Source organism: Gigantopelta aegis, chromosome 13 (assembly GCF_016097555.1).
Source record: "Gigantopelta aegis isolate Gae_Host chromosome 13, Gae_host_genome, whole genome shotgun sequence".
Classification (NCBI taxonomy): Eukaryota; Metazoa; Mollusca; class Gastropoda; order Neomphalida; family Peltospiridae; genus Gigantopelta; species Gigantopelta aegis.
The window spans coordinates 38,039,210-38,059,697 of NC_054711.1; the positions used below are offsets into that span (position 1 = coordinate 38,039,210).

Here is a 20,488-nt window from a genome sequence, read left to right on the forward strand (position 1 = left end):
GATATTGAGAGAGGAAGCCCTCTGTCGCCACTTCATGGGCTACTCTTTTCGATTAGCAGCAAGGAATTTTTTGTTTATACACCATCCCACAGACAGAATAGCACATACCATGGTCTATGATGTACCAATCGAATATGTAGAGAATATACAGACAGGACAACACATACCACAGCCTTTGGTTTACAACAGTGAAGATAATGCCTTTGGTTTCATATAGGTAACAAAGATCTGAAGATAGTGAGCAAGTGGCAAGACAGAGCCAATACTTGTTAATGAATATTCATATTTTACAGGTAACAAAGATCTGAAGAACGGCACAGTGAGCAAGTGGCAAGACACAGCCAGAACTTTCAGAGCATATGTGGTAAGAAATATCAAGTGTCGAAATAACTATGGCTTTAAACTGATGCAGTCAAAACTTCGTAACACCACCCTCCGGTATACCGCCATCCCCGCTCAACACCTAAAAAATGTTTAAGTACAGACTGTCTGTATTTACATATACATTTACTGCCCCCCCCCCCCCCCCACTATCCACCAACGTATTGGGTGATTCATTCCTATACAAGGAAGGAAATGTTTTATTTAATGACGCACTCAACACATTTTATTTATGGTTATATGGCGTCGGACATATGGTTAAGGACCACACAGATATAGAGAGAGGAAACTCGCTGTCGCCACTTCATAGGCTACTCTTTTCAATTAGCAGCAAGGGATCTTTTATATGCATCATCCCACAGACAGGGTAGTACATACCACAGCCTTTGTTACACTAGTTGTAGGACACTGGCTGCAACGAGAAATAGCCCAATATATGAAAGAATAGTAAAACAACTCGATATACCACCATCGGACGATCTCATGTACCATCTACTAGTTTGTGACAAATAGCTGACCATGTGTGTACGCGTGTGTGTACATGTGTGTGTACGCGTGTGTGTACATGTGTGTGTACATATGCACATACGCACACAGGTATTACATCATAGCAAGAAAAGCCTGGGAAAAAATTGATGTCATACCTCGGGAAGTTAAAAAAAAAAGGTTGACATGAGAGGGTGAAAATCAAGCCTTGCGCTGACCAGAGACTAGAAATTTATTTTGTTTGGCCTTGTAATAATTATACTAAAATTATAAGATCGATTGCACTAGGAAATATTTCCGACTTTTGTAGCTTGCTCCAACGATTGATCTTCTTCAGACACATGTCAGAAAAATTATCTACAAAAGGATTCATTCCAGAAACTTTTATTCTGCAATATTATGTTTGCTTCGTACATGTGATCAACTTTAAAATCACAGCCCTGTGGACTAAAATGTGACATTATTTGTATTGCAGGAACTGTTGACGTATCACAAGACATTCAGAAAAGACGTTGCCTCTCGTCTGGGAGAAGAAAATCTAGTGGTAACCGACGTAGACAACCCACCAACATTCACATCCAGGGCGTATTTCGAACGGTAATAATACACTGTAGAAAAATAACCAAATTACCAAGTAAGAAGGCGAGATATTGAGAATACTACATGGCTGGCCATTGGATATCAGTTTTCTTACGAGTTGTTTAAAAAACATATCTAACGAGCGAAAGTGACTTGGATACATTTTTAAACAATGAATTATAAGGTAAAAGGAAGGAAATGTTTTATTTAACGACGCACTCAACACATTTTATTTACGGTTATATGGCGTCGGACATATGGTTAAGGACCACACAAATATTGAGAGAGGAAACTTGCTGTCGCCACTTCATGGGCTACTCTTTTTGATTAGCAGCAAGGGATCTTTTATATGCACCATCCCACAGACAGGATAGTACATACCATAGCCTTTGTTGTGGTGCACTGGCTGGTCGATGGGAATCGATCCGAGTTCGATTGTGTATCAGGCGAGCGCTGTACCACTGAGCTAAGTCTCGCCCCCCTGAATTGTAAGATAAATTGTATCTAATAGACACGAATGTAGTAGTCTATTTTTTTTACATATCCTCAAAAAGAAACAAAAATGTAGTTACAGCATTCTTGCAGCATTTAACTCATGCTTCACAGAGTAATCAGTTTGAGGTTAACTCATGCTTCACAGAGTAATCAGTTTGAGGTTAACTCATGCTTCACAGAGTACTCAGTTTGAGGTTAACTCATGCTTCACAGAGTACTCAGTTTGAGGTTAACTCATGCTTCACAGAGTAAACAGTTTGAGGTTAACTCATGCTTCACAGAGTAATCAGTTTGAGGTGAATTCATGCTTCACAGAGTAATTAGTTTGAGGTCAATTCATGCTTCACAGAGTAATCAGTTTGAGGTTAACTCATGCTTCACAGAGTAATCAGTTTGAGGTCAATTCATGCTTCACAGCGTAATCAGTTTGAGGTTAACTCATGCTTCACAGATTAGTCAGTTTGAGGTTAACTCATGCTTCACAGCATAACCAGTATGAGGTTAACTCATGCTTCACAGAGTAATCAGTTTGAGGTTAACTCATGCTTCACAGAGTAATCAGCTTGAGGTTAATTCATGCTTCACAGAGTAATCAGTTTGAGGTGAATTCATGCTTCACAGAGTAATTAGTTTGAGGTCAATTCATGCTTCACAGAGTAATCAGTTTGAGGTCAACTCATGCTTCACAGAGTAATCAGTTTGAGGTCAATTCATGCTTCACAGCGTAATCAGTTTGAGGTTAACTCATGCTTCACAGAGTAATCAGTTTGAGGTTAACTCATGCTTCACAGAGTAATCAGTTTGAGGTTAATTCTTGCTTCACAGAGTAATCAGTTTGAGGTTAACTCATGCTTCACAGAGTACTCAGTTTGAGGTTAACTGTTGCTTCACAGAGTAATCAGTTTGAGGTTAATTCTTGCTTCACAGAGTAATCAGTTTGAGGTTAACTCATGCTTCACAGAGTAAACAGTTTGAGGTTAACTCATGCTTCACAGAGTAATCAGTTTGAGGTTAACTCATGCTTCACAGAGTAATCAGTTTGAGGTTAACTCATGCTTTACAGAGTAGTCAGTTTGAGGTTAACTCATGCTTCACAGAGTAGTCAGTTTGAGGTTAACTCTTGCTTCAATGAGTAGTCAGTTTGAGGTTAACTCATGCTTCACAGAGTAGTCAGTTTGAGGTTAACTCATGCTTCACAGAGTAGTCAGTTTGAGGTTAACTCTTGCTTCACAGAGTAGTCAGTTTGAGGTTAATTCTTGCTTCACAGAGTAATCAGTTTGAGGTTAACTCATGCTTCACAGAGTAATCAGTTTGAGGTTAACTCTTGCTTCACAGAGTAATCAGTTTGAGGTTAACTCATGCTTCACAGAGTAATCAGCTTGAGGTTAACTATTGCTTCACAGAGTAATCAGCTTGAGGTTAACTCATGCTTCACAGAGTAATCAGCTTGAGGTTAACTCTTGCTTCACAGAGTAATCAGTTTGAGGTTAATTCATGCTTCACAGAGTAATCAGCTTGAGGTTAACTCATGCTTCACAGAGTACTCAGTTTGAGGTTAACTCATGCCTCACAGTGTAATCAGTTTGAGGTTAACTCATGCTTCACAGAGTAATCAGCTTGAGGTTAACTCTTGCTTCACAGAGTAATCAGCTTGAGGTTAACTCATGCTTCACAGAGTAATCAGCTTGAGGTTAACTTTTGCTTCACAGAGTAATCAGTTTGAGGTTAATTCATGCTTCACAGAGTAATCAGCTTGAGGTTAACTCATGCTTCACAGAGTACTCAGTTTGAGGTTAACTCATGCCTCACAGTGTAATCAGTTTGAGGTTAACTCATGCTTCACAGCATAACCAGTTTGAGGTTAACTCATGCTTCACAGAGTAGTCAGCTTGAGGTTAATTCATGTTTCACAGAGTAATCAGTTTGAGGTTAACTCGTGCTTCACAGAGTAAACAGTTTGAGGTTAACTCATGCTTCACAGAGTAGTCAGTTTGAGGTTAACTCATGCTTCACAGAGTAGTCAGTTTGAGGTTAACTCTTGCTTTACAGAGTAGTCAGTTTGAGGTTAACTCATGCTTCACAGAGTAGTCAGTTTGAGGTTAACTCATGCTTCACAGAGTAGTCAGTTTGAGGTTAACTCTTGCTTCACAGAGTAATCAGTTTGAGGTTAACTCTTGCTTCACAGAGTAATCAGTTTGAGGTTAACTCATGCTTCACAGAGTAATCAGCTTGAGGTTAACTATTGCTTCACAGCGTAATCAGCTTGAGGTTAACTCAGGCTTCACAGAGTAATCAGTTTGAGGTTAACTCATGCTTCACTGAGTAATCAGTTTGAGGTTAACTCTTGCTTCACAGTGTAATCAGTTTGAGGTTAACTCATGCTTCACAGAGTAATCAGCTTGAGGTTAACTCTTGCTTCACAGAGTAATCAGTTTGAGGTTAATTCATGCTTCACAGAGTAATCAGCTTGAGGTTAACTCATGCTTCACAGAGTACTCAGTTTGAGGTTACTCATGCTTCACAGTGTAATCAGTTTGAGGTTAACTCATGCTTCACAGCATAACCAGTTTGAGGTTAACTCATGCTTCACAGAGTAGTCAGCTTGAGGTTAATTCATGCTTCACAGAGTAATCAGTTTGAGGTTAACTCTTGCTTCACAGAGTAATCAGTTTGAGGTCAACTCATGCTTCACAGAGTAAACAGTTTGAGGTCAACTCATGCTTCACAGAGTAATCAGTTTGAGGTTAACTCATGCTTCACAGAGTAGTCAGTTTGAGGTTAACTCATGCTTCACAGAGTAGTCAGTTTGAGGTTAACTCATGCTTCACAGAGTAGTCAGTTTGAGGTTAACACATGCTTCACAGAGTAGTCAGTTTGAGGTTAACTCATGCTTCACAGAGTAATCAGTTTGAGGTTAACTCATGCTTCACAGTGTAATCAGTTTGAGGTTAACTTATGCTTCACAGCGTAATCAGTTTGAGGTTAACTCATGCTTCACAGTGTAATCAGTTTGAGGTTAAGTTACATGTCACAGAACAATTTATTTCAGACGTGCTTATTTTATTGGATAATATGGCTGAGGTGACCGGGTCATCACCGTGGAACAGCCAGTCACAAGTCTAAAACGTTATCTCCAACGAGTGTGTGAAAATATATCTGTCTACAATGGGTCATCTCTTACAATGGGGGCGGAATATAGCCCAGTGGTAAAGCACTCACTCGATGCACGGTCGGTCTGGGATCGATCCCCATTGGGCTATTTCTCGTTCCAGCCAGTGCTCCACAACTGGTGTAACAAAGGCCGTGGTATGTGCTATCCTGTCTGTGCGATGGTGCATATAAAAGACCCCTTGCTGCTAATCGAAAAGAGTAGCCCATGAAGTGGCAACAGCGGGTTTCCTCTCTCAATATCTGTGTGGTCTTTAACCATATGTCTGACGCCATATAACCGTAAATAAAATGTGTCGTTAAAAATAAAACATTCCGTTCTTTCCTTCCTCTTACAAAGGGGCCGGGACATGGCCCAGTGGTAAAGTACTCGCTTGATGTGCGGTTGGTCCAGGATCGATCCCCGTCAGTGGTCCCATTGGGCTATCTGTCTTTCCAGCCAGTCACCACGACTGGTGTAGCAAAAGGCTGTGGTATGTACTACCCTGTCTGTGGGATGGTGCATATAAAAGATCCCTTGCTACTAATGAAACAATTTACCGGGTTTCCTCTCTAAGACTATATGTTGAAATTACTAAATGTCTGACATCCAATAGCCGATTATTAATAAATCAACAAACTTTTCTGATAATGGTAGCGGCGTCAACTTTATTATTTAGCTCAATGTTAAACTTTCTCATTCAGTTAAATTTCTTACGAACTATATGTGCTAGATCAATTAAACTTGGTTTATAGTGGCACGTATGGAAGATCATCATAATACTTGCAATCAAAAAAATATATATATATACAGTGAAACCTCTCAAGACCGGACCCCTCTCAATACCGGACATTTTTATTGGTTCCAAGGGTGCCTGGTTTAGAGGGGTTTCACTGTATATTTTTAACTAAAATACTTTTGCATTTAGCTAAATATTAAAGTTGTGTATTTTTCACAAAGTATAAATTTAGTTGAAATTAAAAAGAATTTTTTATTTATTTCAGAGCCCTCCCTATTGTGGATATTGACATGACAACCAAAGAGAGCCGCCTGACAACCGTCACCGCGGAGATATACATACATGAGCGACACAGAGGCAAAAAGCCGCTGGCACCACCGCGACGAAAACGAGCCGTGAAGGAAAAGCTCGCCAGCAAAGAATACGATAACGACCTGTTCTCGGAAACAACAGAAATCACAGAGGTGCGATCGTTCGTCATCACAGGCGTCCTTGACCCCCGAAATGACAAAGTCCTGAGCGTTTCGCAGGCGATCGCCAAGGGGATACTGAACCAGCGACACGGGACGTACAACAATCCCGACACGGGGTATTCCGTGTCCATTCCGGAAGCCATTAACCTTGGCTACGTTCTCGTTGAATACCGGGATCACATGGTGAACGGCGACATCAACCACAACGGGATCGCGGGATTACAGAATGCCATGGACACGAAGAAGATCCCGATAACGGGAGTTATCGACCCTCGCACCGGAGAGTGGATCAGTGTCAAAGAGGCTATCGCCGCGGGATTGATCGACCCGAAAACGGGGAAGTTCCGCAATCCCGTGACGGGTGAGGAGATGTCGTTGATGGATGCGATAAAATCGGGTTACCTGATCGCCGATCCAGCTGCGTTTGGGAACGACAGTGAGGAAAACGGCGTGTTCACGTCGATAGAATTGGAGGACGTAGCGTTCACAATTTCGGGCGTGATCGACCCAACCACGGGGGAGGAAATCTCGCTGAAGCGTGCAATACAGGACGGAATAATCGACCCAGTGAACGGAGTGTACCGCGACCCAGCAACTGGGGAGGTCATGTCGATCGCGGATGCAATAAAACGTGGTCTGATCAAAGGGAGACCATTCGATCCAACCCGCGACAAAGACGACGGAAACATTTTACGCTTTCAACAGCTACAGGTGAAAAAACAGAGATTTCTGCCATCGGACATGGACACTGTAGATGGTGCCGAAATGGCCTTGAAAATCGACCCCAATGACAAGTTATTCAATAAGCTGAAAGACCGAATGGATGTCACGGCCAAAGGCATCAAAGACCCCAAGACGAAAAACTCATTAACCATCGAACAGGCGTACGAGAAAGGGATAATAAATTTTGCGACGGCCGAGTACGATACTCTAGATGGTGAGATTCTGCCATTGGAGGAAGCTACAGCTCGCGGACTGATAGAACCCAACGTTTTAAAACAGATCCTCAAAACGTACGCGGAATCAAGCGTAGGGGATCTGATAGACAAGGGCCAGTTCGACCCCGACACGGGACTGGTTACAGACACGGTTACGGGGCTGACGATGTCGCTGCAAGCTGCTGTGAACCAGTCTATCATTGACCCTGACACGACCTTCTTCTACGACGTGTCTGCGCAGAGAGTGACAAGCCTTGCATCTGCTATTAAAAATGGCCGCTGCAACCTGGCGACGGGGAAGATTGTGCGAAGGGAGACTGGGGAAGAGCTGTCAGTGAGCGAAGCTGTTCAGGCGTGTCAGATTTCTCCGTACATCAACGCATCAAGCGTCGCCGAACACGCGGAGACGCTGCAGAGACTGCGAGGGGTTATGGACACCAACATGAAAGGGGTCAAGGTTGCGACCTCCAACGACCTCCTGTCCATAGAGGATGCGGTGCTGTGTGGTGCGCTGAACATTCCGCTGGTGGCGTACGCGAACGAACGGACGAGCGACATCGTCCCGTTGCAGGTCGCCGTGACGTCGGACCAGGTCGAGCCTCAAGCGGCCATCGCGTTGTTCACCGCGCTTAACAAACTGTCGCTCCAGGAAGCCATCTGTTCTCAGGAACTGGACCCGCACTCTGGGAAATATGTTGCCGCGGATACCAAAGAATCCCTGCCGATAGACGTTGCCCAGAACAGAGGGATCTGGAATCCGGATTACGTCTATTTCGTCGACAATGAGACGGGAAACGTCACCAGTTTGGGGTCATTCATGGACCGCGGCAAATTCGACCCCAAATCTGGAAAGGTCATAAGCAACGTGTCGGGTCAGGCGATGACAATCGAACAGGCCATTGCGAATGGACTCATCACCCCACATATCGACCCCGAGAAATATGTTGACACGACAACGACCTTGAAGGACCTCATCGACAACGGGAAGGTCAATCCGAGAAGCACGGACTTTGTTGCCCCGGGTGATCACAAGATGTCCATAAGAGATGCGTTAGCCAATGGGTTCCTCACCATGGGGTCGAAGGTCAAACTGAACCCGGATACTGGGACACTGGAGCTGGCGTCGGACGAAGAAATAGTCCGAGCTCTCGTTGATGTGAAGGAGAACTCCGACTGGCTGTCGCAGGTGGAGCAGACGCTGGCTGGGCAGAACAAACCGAGCGAGAAGCTCGACAAACTCAAGAAACAGAACGATGACAGCAAGGTGAGTTAGTTTACAAAATGGCGTTAATAAAAAAAAAATTAAAATGTTTTATTTAGGAGATAATCATATGGAGTTTTTAGATTTGCGGGTGTTATTGTCTATCTGATGTCGCAAATGTAATTTTTGACCGAAGGCAAAACCTGGCTACAATCTAACTGTAGACCCTTGAATCGTCAACTTCGCCTGTTCCAGTTGCTAATGACATCACTTTCTAATGACATCATTAGCTTTCCGGGTGTTATTTTCATTTGATACCAGGAAAAAAATGTAATTAACCAATCACAATACAGAACACACTCCTGTCAGTTTAATGACGCACTCAACACATTTTTTTTACGGTTATATGGCATCGGACATATGGTTAAAGACCACACAGATATTTACGGGCTGAAACTTGGGTCTGCGCCAATACTCTTAAAACCAGAAATAATCTTTAAAACTACATTAATAAAAAAATCCAAAACAATCTCAAAACACCACATTGATCTTGACACCAGACTGATCTTAAATAAAAAATAATCATAACACCAGAGTAATGTTTAGAATTATGGTTAAATCAACATGGTTTAATGCTAGTGTCAGACTACCAACTGTCAGCACAAAGTTTGCCAAGCTTTTTGCCGTCACGACTTCTATGACTGCGCCCTCTTACAACTCAATTCTCGTCGTATAACCCATAATGCTAACCTCAGACTACCATATGGCAGCACAAAGTTGGCCAACTTTCTGCTGTCACGACTTCTACGACTGTCCAGTTGCTAGTCTGAGCATTCTTACAACTCGATTCTCATCATATAACCCATAATGCTCAGACTACCAACTGCCAGCATGAAGTTATCCAACTTTCTGCCGTCACGACTTCTACGACTGTCCAGTTGCTAGTCTGAGCATTCTTACAACTCGATTCTCATCATATAACCCATAATGCTCAGACTACCAACTGCCAGCACGAAGTTATCCAACTTTCTGCCGTCACGACTTCTACGACTGTCCAGTTGCTAGTCTGAGCATTCTTACAACTCGATTCTCATCATATAACCCATAATGCTCAGACTACCAACTGCCAGCACGAAGTTATCCAACTTTCTGCCGTCACGACTTCTACGACTGTCCAGTTGCTAGTCTGAGCATTCTTACAACTCGATTCTCATCATATAACCCATAATGCTCAGACTACCAACTGCCAGCACGAAGTTATCCAACTTTCTGCCGTCACGACTTCTACGACTGTCCAGTTGCTAGTCTGAGCATTCTTACAACTCGATTCTCATCATATAACCCATAATGCTCAGACTACCAACTGCCAGCACGAAGTTATCCAACTTTCTGCCGTCACGACTTCTACGACTGTCCAGTTGCTAGTCTGAGCATTCTTACAACTCGATTCTCATCATATAACCCATAATGCTCAGACTACCAACTGCCAGCACGAAGTTATCCAACTTTCTGCCGTCACGACTTCTACGACTGTCCAGTTGCTAGTCTGAACACTCCTACAACTCGATTCTCATCATATAACCCATAATGCTCAGACTACCAACTGGCAGCACAAAGTTGGCCAACTTTCTACTGTCACGACTTCTACGACTGTCCAGTTGCTAGTCTGAGCGCTCTTACAACTCGATTCTCGTCGTATACAACTTCTACGACTGTCCAGTTGCTAGTCTGAGCGCTCTTACAACTCGATTCTCGTCGTATACAACTCCTATGACTGTCCAGTTGCTAGTCTGAACGCTCTCACGACTCGATTCTCGTCGTATACAACTTCTAAGACTGTCCAGTTGCTAGTCTGAACACTCTTACAACTCGATTCTCGTCGTATACAACTCCTATGACTGTCCAGTTGCTAGTCTGAGCGCTCTTACAACTCGATTCTCGTCGTATACAACTCCTATGACTGTCCAGTTGCTAGTCTGAGCACTCTTACAACTCGATTCTCATCGTATAACCCATTAGTTGGTCATGTCAGTTGACAGTCTGAGAATAGCATTAGATTGACTGCTCAGTAAGTTTTCTTATCATCCATTAAAGGCTTTTGTAGGAGATATTGCTGGCACTATAATCTTGATTGGTCAAATTTTAATCACAAGACAATAGTTTATTACGTCACCATGTTTGTTTCAGCACTAAACCTATCATTAGTGATGTCATGACACTGCTGTTCTGCTAGTTAACGAGTCTACCGCTGCCAAATATAGTGACATTCAACCTACATTACTGACATTGTTTACAGCTGTCGCAGATGAAAAGAATGATAATGGATGATAAAAAGAATACTTCCCCTCGTGTCTTGTGATATCATAATTTATCAGCACTCGTTGATAAAAGTATAAGCCTCAAATTTTATACTTTTATCAACTCGTGCTGATAAATTCTGATATCACAAGACACAAGGGGAGTATCCTCTATATATTGTATTTGTTTTATTTTTAATTTATTCAGGTTCTGAAGTCTGACATTGAGCAGAAGGAGCCGATTGTGCGGTGTGCAATCCGCCAGGCGGAGGAGCTGATAGAGACGAACAAAGACTCGCGCGAGAATGACACTGTACAGCAGTTCAAAAAACTCCGATACAACACGTCTGACCTTAAAGTCCGCTTTGATGTCGTAAGTTGATTTTTTTTTTTTTTTTTTTTTTTTTTTTTTTTTTTTAAACATTTGTTTTTTTTATCCAACTTTCCTTTGACTCCTTTGACTTCCATCTCATTTCTTCTTCCCGATCTGGCAGATCCTCCTATCTTTCAACTTCTTTCACTGTCCACCTCCACATCCCAGTCCTTGTCTCTCAAACTGTCACAAGTGCTTGTCTCTTGTGGCTATCTGTGCCACACACCTGTCGTAAGACAACTTTAATATCGTAATCTTAATATAGAAACACTTTCCAATTTCTTCCACGATTTCAATCTGTTTGAAGCCTGTTTTGTCAGTTTCCTCCAAATCTGTCTTCTGAGCTGTCCACACTGTCATCTACTTGTCTCAACTTCCTCCATGGGTGCAATATAATAGCCAATGATTAATAAATCATTGTGCTCTAGTGGTGTCGTTAAACAAAACATACTTTAACTTTTCCTCTATGGGTGCAATCTCAGTACATGTACTTCCGTGCATCCACCTGGCATCCTCGTCCTTCACTGCCAATAAAGCTGGTCTGGCCTGGCCCATGGCACTACCTAACGACCGCCAGTAGTAGGGGAGTATAGTTGGTAAACACTCTTTGAAGTGGTCAGTCTAAGCCCAGAGCTATGGGAAATGGCAGGTATGTGGCACAGATGGAATGCACTGGTTGAAAGATAGGAGGAGTTGCCAGATCGGGAAGAAATGAGATAGAACAAAAAGAAAAGAAATGTTTTATTTAATGACGCACTCAGCACATTTTATTTACGGTTATATGGCATTAGGTATATGGTTAAGGACCACACAGATATTGAGAGAGGGGAAACCCACTGTTGCCACTTCATGGGCTACTCTTTTTGATTAGCAGCAAGGGATCTTTTATATGCACCATCCCACAGACAGGGTAGTACATACCATGGCCTTTGATACACCAGTCTTGGTGCACTGGCTGGAAAATGAGATGGAATTCAGGATAGAGAAAAGAAACAGGGCAGTTGAATAAAACCCATTTTTGAAAGAGTTATGGCCCTTGATTTTAAGCGATACAAAACTGTGTAGGGTTTTGTAGAATACTTATGTTGCAGGGCTAGCTCTGGCACTCGCCAAATTCACCAATTGCAAATTATGAAAGCAGCTGGCAAATTTTATTTTAATTTGGCTAAATAATTTCATGTAATATTTGACATTTTATATAAAATCATGGTGCTTTTTAACCTTTCCTCCATGGGTGTTGATTTCTGCAGTTTTTAAAAGTTTAATAAACACTTTTTAGAAATATTTTACTCACCCACAGCTATTCCTGTATTGCTTTTATAGGTATAGTAGTTTATTTTTCTTACTTTAAAATTTCTGTCCATTTGCACTCTGTATTAATATATATTACCTTTTCGTAATTTGTTTTTAATATTTCATTTTAACAGGCAGCAACAGAGGCCGGCTCACGAAACAGCCATCTTCAAGAGATGTTTGCGGAACTTGAAGATTTTTACTCGCAACTTGAGAACCTGGATGTGTGGATGGACCAGGCCATAGAGAAATCTCAGGACCTGCAGTCTCTACAGGGAGACATCGAGACTCAGTACAGTGCCTTTAAGGTAACTACATGACCGGCCTCGGTGGCATCGTGGTTAGGCCATCGGTCTACAGGCTGGTAGGTACTGGGTTCAGATCCCAGTCGAGGCATGGAATTTTTCATCCAGATACCGACTCTAAACCCTGAGTGAGTGCTCCGCAAGGCTCAGTGGGTAGGTGTAAACCACTTGCACCGACCAGTGATCCATAACTGGTTCAACAAAGGCCATGGTTTGTGCTATCCCTTGCTGCCTGTCGTAAAAGAGTAGCCTATGTGGTGACAGAGGGTTTCCTCTAAAAAAAACACTGTCACAATGACCATATGTTTGACGTTCAATAGCCGATGATAAGATAAAAAAATCAATGTGCTCTAGTGGCGTCGTTAAATAAAAGAAACTTTACTTTACGGTAACTACGTCCCATCTCGTTGTAGAGACACGACGTAGCCCAGTGGTAAAGCACTCACTTGATGCGAGGTAGGTCTAGGGTCAATCCCCGTCTGTGGCCCATTGGGATATTTCATATTCCAGTCAGTAATGCACGACGACTGGTTTATCGGTGGGCCCATTGGGCTATTTCTCACTCCAGCCAGTGCACGACAACTGGTTTATCAAAGTCCTTGGTATGTGCTATCCTGTCTGTGGGGTGGTTCATATAAAAGATGGAAATGTTTTATTTAACAACGCACTCAACACATTTTATTTATGGTTATATGGCGTCGGACATATGGTTAAGGACCATACAGATATTGAGAGAGGAAACCTGCTGTCACCACTTCATGGATTACGCTTTCTTATTAGCAGCAAGGGATCTTTCATATGCATCATCCTTCAGACAGGGTAGTACACACCTCGGCCTTTGATATACCAGTCATGGTGCACTGGCTGGAACGAGAAATAACCCAATGGGCCCACCGATGGGAATCGGTCCTAAACCGACCGTGCATCGAGCGAGTGCTTTACCACTGGGCTACATCCCACCCCTTATTTGAGATGTTTGATTATCTTCGAATTTAATGATTTTATTTATAATTTTCAGGATTTTATTGAAGAAGTTAAAGCCAAAGAAGATGATATAGCAAAGATTTTGAAACTTTCTGACAGTTTCCGCGATAATTCACAGGTATTTATGGGTACTGTAATACCTGCAGTGCAAATATTAGCAATGCATTCTGGCATTTAAATACTTGTAATGCATTCTGGTGCTTAAATATATGTTCTGCGTGCTGGTAATGAAAGTACTGCAAAGCATTCTGGTAATGAAATAATTGCAATGCATTCTGGTATTAAAATATTTGTAATGCATTTTGGTATTGAAATTATTGCAATGCATTCTGGTAATTAAATATTTGCAAATATATTTTGGTATTGAAATATTTGCAATACATTTTGGTATTGAAATACATTGTATTTGTTATGCATTTTGATAATAAAATTATTGCAATGCATTCTGGTAATTAAATATTTGTAATGCATTTTGGTATTGAAATATTTGCAATGCATTTTGGTATTGAAATATTTGTAATGCATTTTGGTATTGAAATATTTGCAATGCATTTTGGTATTGAAATGTTTGTAATGCATCTTGGTATTGAAATATTTGTAATGCATCTTCATATTTATAGCTTTAAAATGCATTCTGGCATCATTGTGGCTAGTTTACATCAGGGTCTTTTACTGGGGGAAGGGATGGGAGATTAGCAAAAATAAATGCTCACGAATTGGCTCATTTTCATTAAATTGTGAAAATTGTATCCAGCAAAAATAAAGTATATTACAGGTTGCATCAAGTAAATATCTACTTAGACTGAGTTGCAGGGTAAAAAAAAAAATAATAGGTAGAAAAAATCAAGTCAGACTGAGTTGCCATGAAATGGGTAATGTGTGCTGTGATACTAGTATGAGTTGTTGGCAGCAAGAAAATTAAAAAACTTTGTTTTGTTTGACAGCAGCACTAGAACACATTGTTTATTAATCATTGGCTTTTGGATATTAAATATTTGGTAATTTTGATATATTGACTTAGAGAGGAAACGTTTTTTTTTCCGGCCTTATTTGAAACATGTTTGCTTGGTTTTAATTTTTTCAGGACTTTGAACGAGAAGTGGATGTCTACAGAAAGCGTGTCCAGATTCTACCGACCATTAAGGAAGAATCGGAGGCTGGTATCCTTGACGACGAGATTGAATCGATCGAAGCCAAGTACAAAGACATCTCTCACGAATGTGCTAAACACATGGACCGGCTTGCCAGCTTGATGAAGAATAAAAAAGCATTCAACGATTTAAACGACAGGTTAAATTCTTCGTACCAACCTCTGCAGGATCAAATCGGCAGAATCGTCGATGAAAACATGGGCCACAACCCTGAGAAGGATTCCAGAGACTTGAATGCTCTGAAATCCATCAAAGCCGATCTGATTGGTCAGGAGAGGAAACTAAAGGACCTATCAGCAGCGGGCGACCGATTGTCTGCGGGACTGCAGGAAGCTGGGCTCCAGTACGAGGCTGACGAGGTGAGAAGTGTGATTGACGACCACCACGACAAACACACGGCATTGCTAGGGGCCGTCAAGGACAAAGAGGAGAAGCTGGAAGCCTCGGTTGCCCAGCAACAGAACGTGATGAACCGATTGGACGGTGTCATAGCGATGGTCGATGATGCCGAAAACAGCTTGTCCCACCCGGAACTGATCAGTTTGAACAAGGAACATCTCGCGCAGCAGTTACAGGAGCAGAGGATCATGAACGCCGATATCGGCAGCAACAGATCTCTGCTCGACCGACTCTCGCAGGAGGCGGGGGCAGACGCAGCATTGTCCGAGCTCCAGGACAGGTTGGAAGAGGTGGAGAAGAAAGCAGACGCCAGAACAGCCGAGCTGGAAGAAGTGTCGACAAGAATTGCAGACTTCGAGGACAAGGTTTCCGACCTGGACGCCTGGCTGACGGACTCCATACAGTCGCTGAAGGTGAAGCCGAAGACAGCCAATCAGAAGGCAATGAAGGCCAAGGTGGACGCGCTGTACGAGGCGAAGCGGGACCGCGAGGAATATGTCGATGCACTCAGGGACACGTGTCGCGGGCTGATGGAGAATGAGCGCGTCTGCGACCGGTACGCAGTCAAGGAGTGTCTCGCTGACACCGAGACCAAGTGGAATGATCTGACTGAGTTCCTCGTTCAACAGGTGTCTCTAGAGGTGAGTTCATAAGAGGAGGAGGGGGAGGGAGGTACAGTAATATATAAACCAAGTGGAATGATCTGAGTTCCTTGTTCAGCAGGAGTCTCTAGAGGTGAGTTCATAACAAGAGGAGGGGGGAGGGGGGATGGAGAGAGGTACAGTAATATAGGGTCTTCTCAGTGAAGAAGTGTCTCGCTGACACCAAGACCAAATGGAACGATCTAACAGAATGCCATGGAGATTGCTGCAGTTTTTAATTCTCTGCGGCATTTTGTTATTGAATTTTTTTTTAAGATGGATTTTTTCCTTATTGTTAAAAATAACATATACTTTGTTAACTGAAAACAGATTAAAAGTAAATATTAAAAGAGTAACTACACAATTATTGCTAAAGTATCTGAATCTCAGCTCTATCGGGCATGATCGCAAATACATGTAAATTACCAATCCAAAGTTCAACCAGCAAATGTTTTGCTTATGTTCGCGAACTATTTGATTGGTTTCCGACATGGCAATTTGGTTTACCGTGGAGTGCTTAAATCAGTCTAGCGGACATTTTTCTGCTTGGGTCTGGCTGAACTAGATCCAGCATTAAAGCGAGTTCCAATTAGGTCATTGCAGGGACCACTGGATTGCAAGGGGTAACAGCTTATGGATTGTTGAATCATGATTATGGTGCATTACCAGTGTTTTATTTTCAGTACAATGTTCATCATACACTCCTACATAACACTTGAAATGTTATGGTAAGCCTGATGGTGAGATATTTATAGATATACACACATATATATATATAGAGAGAGAGAGAGAGAGAGAGAGAGAGAGAGAGAGAGAGAGAGAGAGAGAGAGAGAGAGAGAGAGAAAGAGAGATCTTTCCAATAGTTTAATAAAAAAAAATCTCCGACATTTATATTGACAAAATATGCCATCCTTTTTCTGGTGCCATGTGGCCTAATCCAAAAAAACTAAACAAACTTTACCGATTTACTTGTGTCTGAAGTGGGGGAGGGGGGCATTCGGTCTTGGTGACAGATTTCCAAACAGAAATTATGCCATTATTAAAGAAAATTATTTAAATTTTATATCACATTTGTTCTGACACTGATGTAATATAATTAAAATATAAAGATTGAACTAGTATGTCACTGTGGACTGACTACGCGGTATATGATAAATTGTCATACCATTGCAACCCCATTGTTCTTGATTGTGCACATGTCATCCGCATGTTATAAGGCGTCTGACTTCGAATCAGAAGATTGCGAGTTCAAGCCTAGTCGGGGTCGATTTTTGTTTTCTTTTCCTTTTTTTGATTTTTTAAATTTTTTATTATTTGTTTAACTGTTACGTCACTTTCAGTCAGCAAATAGCGCCACTGGTATAAATGAATCTTACAGCATCTTGGCAAACAACACAAATAACATACTCATCATTTAACTTTACTTACAATCCAGAGTTGCAAACATGTTAATGCTCAAATTGCCGTGGACACTATTTTTCCACAGCACATTTTTTGCCATGATCATTTTCTTAATTGCAATGGTTGTATTTTAAAAACTATTAAAAATCCTGATTTATAATAGCTTTTTAGTTAAAAGGAAAAAGGACCAAGAGTTAATTCTTTTGAATAATGATGTAGTTCATATGATTTATTTCTTAAAATGGTGACATAAAATTTATTTGAATTGCTATAGTGTATGTATTGAAAACATGAGAATGACATCATGCATTTATCAGGCGTTTTTGTTTTCGGAAAATAGTGGGAACATTTAACATAAAGTTTTACAGTGCTTGCATGAAAGCAAAAGTAGGATTAATACTTTTTACAGTATATAGTAAAATAGATTTTGAACCTTAATATAAGCACGAAAATAACTATATAAATTAATGAATAAATAAATCTTTAATTTAATATTTAAACAAAATTAAAATTCTGTGTCTGAATTTAGTATATTTTTTAAACTGTCTCATCGGCCGTATCTTAACAATACAGAAACACACAATTATTCTAATAAGCCTTTAATAGTTGTAGGCCGAAGAAAAAAAACTCAGAAAAAAAAACATTTAAGAAAATATTAATTACATACTTTTGTTAACAAGTAGTGGTAGCCAAAATAATAGTGTTTCAAGGATCCATTCTCGAATGTCATTGGTGTTACACATTGTCATTGGTGTTATTTTTTTTGTCATTGGTGTTACGCAAGAATATTTTAATTGTCATTTCTCAAGAAACTTTATTTTTGAAATTTAAATTGTTTGTTTAGGAAGGCATACATTCTACCTTTATGACTTTGATGAAATTTATTTTGCAGGACTCCATATTTTTAAATAATTAAAACTGCCACAGTCTATACAATTTAAGTCACATACAGAATATCTGTGTGGAAATCAAAATTACGAATGCTTTACCACTGGGCTTTATGTAGAATATTATGGACCAAAACACACTACATTTTTGTGGTCAGGAAGTCAGGGGTTAACTTCTCTCCATTTCCCCCCTCCTCCCCAAGGTCACGTCAGTCTGGAAGGGTATGTGTCAAACTCTTTCCAAAGTAATATAAATTCACAGGTAAACAACAATTTAAAAAAAAAAAAAAATAATAAAATTAATTAATTAAAAAATTATTATTATTAATTTACAAAATCCCACCCATTAAACTGTCCTTTCTTCAAAGTTGTTGCTTGGCCATGAGCTGGAACTTGTTATAATTTTTAAAATTAAAAACCCACAAAACTGTGCTTCCTTCAAAATTGTTGATTGCCCAAGAGCTGGAACTTGTCATACATGTAATTTCCAAAAATTAAAAACCCACAAAACTGTGTTTCCTTCAAAGTTGTTGATTGGCCAAGAGCTGGAACTTGTTGAATACCTGACTGGGCCGCAGTGTTCCTGTTTATCAACAGGTGAGAAAACTGTGTCAACACGTTGGGCGCTCGTTCTGTTGACATTTTATTTTCTTTGCTGTATTTTTCTTCTGTGCACAATGTCTGAATGTATTGTCAAGCGAAATTGTTGGCTCTTCTCTCGACACATGCGTAATATTTGTCAATACCAGACTGGCCCGTAAAATGTGACATTAAATGAGCCCATTGTTACTCAGGTAGGACACAGTCATATTATTGATTGAGGTACAAATCTTTTCATATGGAAATTCTTGAAATCAATACACACACACACACATACATACACTGGACCTAGTTTTAATACGCAGATACATGTACAAGAATGTGGAAGTTGTAAACAGGAAAAGCATCCGTGTTTGTCTGTAGTTATGCAAACAGAATTCTGCTCGTAGTTATTTCATTGGTGTGATGACTTTCTTCAATGTCCGTGGTTATGCAATTGGAATTCTTTGCTAGTTATTTGACTGGTGCGAGGATTGTCTTCAGTGTCCGTGGTTATGCAGTTGGAATTCTGTGCTAGTTATTTGACTGGTGTGATGATTTTCTTCAATGTCCGTGGTTATGCAGTTGGAATTCTGTGTTAATTATTTGACTGGTGTGATGATTTTCTTCAATGTCCGTGGTTATGCAGTTGGAATTCTGTGTTAGTTATTTGACTGGTGTGAAGATTGTTTTCAATGTGTGATGATGATATTCCATGATTTGCTTTTTCTACTTAGGATTTGTTAACACAATCAGCTTCAATGTGCTGGTCAAACTTTGGACAGGAGTAACTGTTTGATTTCTAAAACCTCCTACTTACATTGTGTTTTATTGACTGTCATCGGTTTAGTTTTGTCAGTTATTTCCAAGGACCCGTGCAGGTTTTGCCTTTTAGTTATCACCTTGTTTAAAAGTGGATATTATAAAGAGAAGTGAATTAATTAAACCAATATTTAGATGAATGTTTTTATCCCAAAAATATTTAGACATGGATTAAGATTTAAATAAGTCAGCTTAACATAAAGAATCATTAAGACTTAGTAACAGTAATTGAATTGGTGGTATTAGATATTTTGAAGAAATAATGTACGTAATATATTTTAACAAGGTTTGAAAATCACATTGAGATTTTAAGCTATAGAATTGATAGTGAAAAAAATTAATATATATATATATATATATATATATATTGATATAGAACTGATAGCCTGTTTAATGTTAGGTTGCTAATAAACTAATTTATGGGTTGAAATAATAGGCTAGTTTTATAATTTAACTGTTATTAATTAGTTATTACTGGTTTGTTTTAATTTGTTATTATGTTCATTTACCAGTATTTTTTACAATTTTCAAAACCATACATGAAAAACCCCAAGCTTTAGTTGTTGGGTTAAAATTTGTGTTTGTTCAAAATTTAACTTGAATAGCTATTTTCATTAGCTATGAAAAAAAAATAACATCCCAGTAAAAGAAAAAACACCCCGTATTTTGGAAAGCTAAATATTTTGGTAACAGTAACAATACATTTTCTGCCAGTAAATACACTTTGTTTGCCTATTCAGTGCAGATATTTTATAAAATGTGTTCAAGTTATACCCTAAACAAAATAATTAATTGTTCCTCTACTATTTGACAAGTCGTTTGTTTAACTTGTGTTCTCAACAGAATGATGTGTCTTTAAATTTACACTTCCGCCAAAAATAAATATAGTGTGCAAACTCTGTACGTGACTTGCTT

General features: G+C 40.2%; 1 protein-coding gene across 1 annotated transcript in view; it reads left to right on the forward strand.

Moving 5' to 3' along the window:
- Window positions 1-20,488, forward strand: part of LOC121387707 (microtubule-actin cross-linking factor 1-like) — a 175,968-nt gene that overhangs the window by 56,163 nt on the left and 99,317 nt on the right. The window contains 7 exon segments of the mRNA XM_041518900.1: window positions 294-364; window positions 1,343-1,464; window positions 6,094-8,503; window positions 10,946-11,110; window positions 12,538-12,711; window positions 13,727-13,810; window positions 14,777-15,883. Coding sequence (XP_041374834.1) covers window positions 294-364; window positions 1,343-1,464; window positions 6,094-8,503; window positions 10,946-11,110; window positions 12,538-12,711; window positions 13,727-13,810; window positions 14,777-15,883 — 4,133 coding nt within the window.